The sequence below is a fragment of the Mustela nigripes genome, chromosome 2 (genome assembly GCF_022355385.1).
Source record: "Mustela nigripes isolate SB6536 chromosome 2, MUSNIG.SB6536, whole genome shotgun sequence".
NCBI classification, from domain to species: domain Eukaryota; kingdom Metazoa; phylum Chordata; class Mammalia; order Carnivora; family Mustelidae; genus Mustela; species Mustela nigripes.
Genome location: NC_081558.1, coordinates 54,775,788 through 54,779,730, shown reverse-complemented (window position 1 = coordinate 54,779,730; position 3,943 = coordinate 54,775,788). Strand labels below are relative to the sequence as shown.

Here is a 3,943-nt window from a genome sequence, read left to right as displayed (position 1 = left end):
TCTCTGCCTGCCTCTCTCTGCCTGCTTGTGATCTCTGTCAAGTGAATAAATAAAATATTTTTAAAAAGAGAGAGAGAGAGAAGTCCCAGGGACGCCTGGGTGGCTCAGTCAGTTAAGCAGTTGCCTTTGGCTCGGGTCATGATCCCAGTGTCCTGGGATCGAGGCCCGCATTGGGCTCTCTGCTCAGCAGGGACCCTGCTTCTCTCTCTTCCTCTGCCTGCCGCTCTGCCTACTTGTTCTCTCTCTGTGTCAAATAAATAAATAAAATCTTTTTTAAAAAAAGAGAAAGAAACCCACACCAACTGAGACAAAACTACAACCACAGAGTTTCCAAGATTATATAGATGCATGGTTTATTATCATTCGGATGATTATCATGGACAGGGGAAGACGCTAGGGGGTTATATACTAGTCAGCTTTCAGGATGGTTTCCATATGCCCGCACAGATTTATTTTCACACCCTCCACAGAGCACCACACAGGATGCCCCTCCTCACAGTGCTTCCCCAAGCAGAGCACAGCCCTGGGGCAGGGCTCTGCCCACCCACAAAAGGATGCCCAAGAAGGTGAGGGTAAAAACTGGATTTGGACATCACAACTTCAATCCCACCCTGACCTCAATGTCTGCTAGATCCAGAGTCACCCTGGTTCTCTCTGGGGGTCCCTTGGAGGACACAAAAGGATCATTTTAGCCAGAGTTAAGGAAGGGGAGCAGCCAGAGGGAGTGCGAGGAGAGGGACTCTGGGATCTGACCCCTAGCCTACAGTGGAAAGTTGGGGTAATATGGAGTTTAAACTCAGAGGCCTGCTTTCTCATGTCCCTGAAGGGGGCGGGAGGACAAGGCCAGGTAGTTGGGTGTTGTATATGGGGTGGGGGGAGGCCCAGGTGTATGGTCAGGGATCTAAGGTGGGGAGGGAAAGAGGGGGTTACAAGGGGATAGGGCCACAAGGGCTTAAGACATTCTTAGACTCTAAACTTTATAGGAAACTGGATTCACTCCTCAAGTGGCTCCCTGGCCCAGGCTGCCCGCCGCCCAGGATGCTGCCGCTTCTCCTCAGCCCCCCGACCCCTGCTCAGGTCATCTAGGAGCCCCAGCAGGAGGCTGGCTTGACCACAGTCTCCCCCAGGCCCACAAGGGCCTCCCAGAGCCCTCTTGCCGGGATGCTGGCGTTTCTCAGGGATGGGCTCGCCCTCCTCCTCCTCCTCTTCCTCCTCCTCTGCCTCCCAGCTCCTCTGGGCCTTGGAATCCACCAGCCGTCTGCCTGGGTGCTGCCTCTTGGTGAAAGTGTAACCCAGCCAGGAGGGGTGCCGGCCAGGATGCTGCCGCTTTTGCTGGGTGACATCGGACCAGGCAGCCACATCCTCCCGCCGGCCAGGGTGCTGCCGTTTGTGGGGGCCCACAGCCCCACCTTCTTCCTCCTCCTCTTCAACCCCCTCTTCTGCATCCCCCTCCCTTTTGCCTGGATGCTGACGCTTGGAGAGCCAGTCGGGTTGAATGATCTGAGACTCTGGGGAAGGAAAGAGACCAGTGAGGGACCTTCTGCCCCTGAGCAGCCCCCCTCCAGTCTCTCTCCTAGTTAAGGCAGTTTCCCTGCAGCACTCATCCAGAGTCACGGCCTTGTACAGCCCCTCAGAAATCGCAGACACACACACACAGGCACGCACGCACGCACATGCACAGATGGTCAAAGGCACGACCTCTGGCTCCTGTCCAAGTTCTGCCACTCCCTGGCTGTGTGACCATAAGCAACTCCCTTAACTTCTCGGAACCTCAGTTTTCTTCTTGCAAAATGAGGGGTAATAATAGTATGGATCTAAGAGCTTGCTAGGAAGATCAAATAGTGTGATAAGGTGTTTGACCACCTGAGAACAGTGCCTGGCATATATGCACCTAGTAAGCAGTAATTAAAACTGTCACATACAGAGACTTTTTCTCTCTCCCCTGCACAGAATCTTCCCCACTGAAAGTCGGCTCTCTGTGAAATATTCCAGGACCGACACGGAAGAGAAATCTGATCTCAGGAAAAGGGTCAACTCGTGATCCTGCTAAGGTTATGGTCAACAGTTTCTAAGCTCAGAAAGGCAAGAGTTTGGATGACCAAGTCTCTCCCCATCTCTGCATCGTGGTTTCCTCCAGCCCTCTTCAGGGTCTCTGATCGGAGGGACACACGCCCGGCCCTCACCAGATTCGCGATCGTCCTGGTTTCCTCGCAGCCGCTGGACATCTTCGCGGAGGAGTAAGAGGCGCTCTGCTTGGCGCAGGAGGTCGTCCACACCCGCATGCTCGGCGGCCATCGCTGCCTCCTGCTGGGCCACCTCCGGCTGTGCGCGACCTCCCGGAAAACCAGCAACGGTCAGGGTCAGCGCCACGGCGAGCAGCAACCAAGCGCCGGGCATCGCGGCGTCTGGAATTGGGAGGACAGAGAGAAAGCATAAGCGCCCCGCACCCCTCTCCCAGTCCGCACCATCTTCCCAACTTTCCTGTCCCAGCGGGTCCCCAACCTGGGTCACAAAACATTCATACATCCTCCCGCGGGCAAGGCCACCTGCCACCATAGGGTGGCACCATGGTGGCAGGTGGCCCTGCAGCTTTGGGTGTCCTCACCCATGGAGAAGCTTGGAGCGACTGGTCACGCGCCCAGTTCTGCTGCGCGAGCGTGGAAGCCGTGGGAACTCCATCGTCACCGCCACTCCTCAGTGTCGCTGAGCGCAGGGCTGGCTTGCCAGGCGTGTAACCACCTAGAGAGCCCCGCCCGACGGCCACAAAGCCGCATCGCAGGCTTAAGACCCTTCCCCGCGCCACATTCTTGGTCTAGCGCTCCTTTCCAGTGTCTCTAATTCCAGTGTCAACGTTCCTATTCCAAATTCCATTTCTAATGTCAGATTCTATGGCCACGCTAAGACACCAGTTCTAACTCTAAAATCCCCAGTTTCAACGATAAAAAATGTTTCTAAGGTGAGACTGAAACTCGAAAGCTAAGATTCGAGTCCAACGCGAAAAATCTGCTTCTAACACCTGGATTCGGATTCTAACTCTCAGGCTCTGACGCCGGATGCCCTGACTGCCCAGTTCAACCCCTACGTCCCGGCGCGGACCTACAGCGGCCATCCAGGCTGGGGTGGGATGGAGAACTTTCCACCCTACTGACGCCCAGCACCGAGCAGCTCCAGCCGCCGGGACGGGGGTGAGCAGGAGCGAACGCCACCAGTGTGCCCGGTCAATTTCCCGGCCCGCGCCGTGGAAGCACCGGGGGTGCGGACGCCACGCTCCGGGAGGCGCTCGGGGGACAGAAGCCATGGCTTCTCCCGGGGTCCCCCGGCAACGGGCAGAGAGGGCCCACTCCCAGTGCTCCCGGAAGCCTCCTGCGTGGGGAGAGGGGACGGAGGTGGTTACCTGCCGGGCGACAGCTCCGCGGGACGGGTCCGGGATGCTGGGGTTCCGAGTTCGGAGTTTCGGAGTCCAAAGTCGGCGGGGCAGGAGGCCGGGAGCGCTGGCAGGACCCAGGCGTCGGCTGCCCGCTTCTCCGCGGGGCCGCTGCTTATATCCGCGCGGGGCGGCGGCGTCGGTGAGGTCAGCGGGGAGGGGTCGCGGCCGCTAGGAAGGGGCGCTGACGGCAGCGGGCCCCGTGGGTACCCCGCCTGCCGCCTGCCAGCTCCACCGGAAATCTGGGGCGGGGGCGGCGAGAGCTGCGGGAGCGGCTAGGCGCTTGCCCGAGGCTGGGGGCTGGGGAGTGGGGGGCAGTGATGATGACGGGTCGCCTCTGCACCCAGTTCCGAAGGTTTGTTGTCGAGGAGAGCAGTCCTGGAGGGGACAGAGAGAGGCGCAGAGATACTGAGAGAATCACACAGTTGAAAAGAGATACACAGGAGAGAATAGGAGATAGAGACAAAGACTGAAAGAGGTACCCAGAAACAGAGCCGAGAAAAAGAGAGAGAAGGAGAA

General features: G+C 58.1%; 1 protein-coding gene across 3 annotated transcripts; it reads right to left on the bottom strand.

The window, feature by feature from the left end:
• Positions 1-339: 339 nt before the first annotated feature.
• TRH (thyrotropin releasing hormone) lies at positions 340-3,669 on the bottom strand. Of its 3 annotated transcripts, none has more exons than XM_059387921.1 (3): positions 3,395-3,669; positions 2,184-2,405; positions 340-1,508 (listed from the first exon to the last, which is right to left on the bottom strand). In XM_059387921.1, exons 2-3 carry the CDS (start codon positions 2,395-2,397, stop codon positions 994-996), a joined length of 729 nt encoding a protein of 242 aa, XP_059243904.1. In that variant the 5' UTR covers positions 2,398-2,405; positions 3,395-3,669; the 3' UTR covers positions 340-993. The 3 variants fall into 3 exon arrangements, with proteins under 3 accessions (XP_059243904.1, XP_059243903.1, XP_059243902.1); XM_059387920.1 differs by lacking the exon at positions 3,395-3,669 and adding an exon at positions 2,606-2,685; XM_059387919.1 differs by lacking the exon at positions 3,395-3,669 and adding an exon at positions 2,503-2,592.
• Positions 3,670-3,943: the final 274 nt, after the last annotated feature.

Coding starts and splice junctions, on each gene's coding strand:
- TRH (XM_059387919.1), bottom strand. Junction 1,509..2,183: donor CCAGGACGATCGCGAATCTG/GTGAGGGCCGGG, acceptor TTCCTTCCCCAG/AGTCTCAGATCATTCAACCC.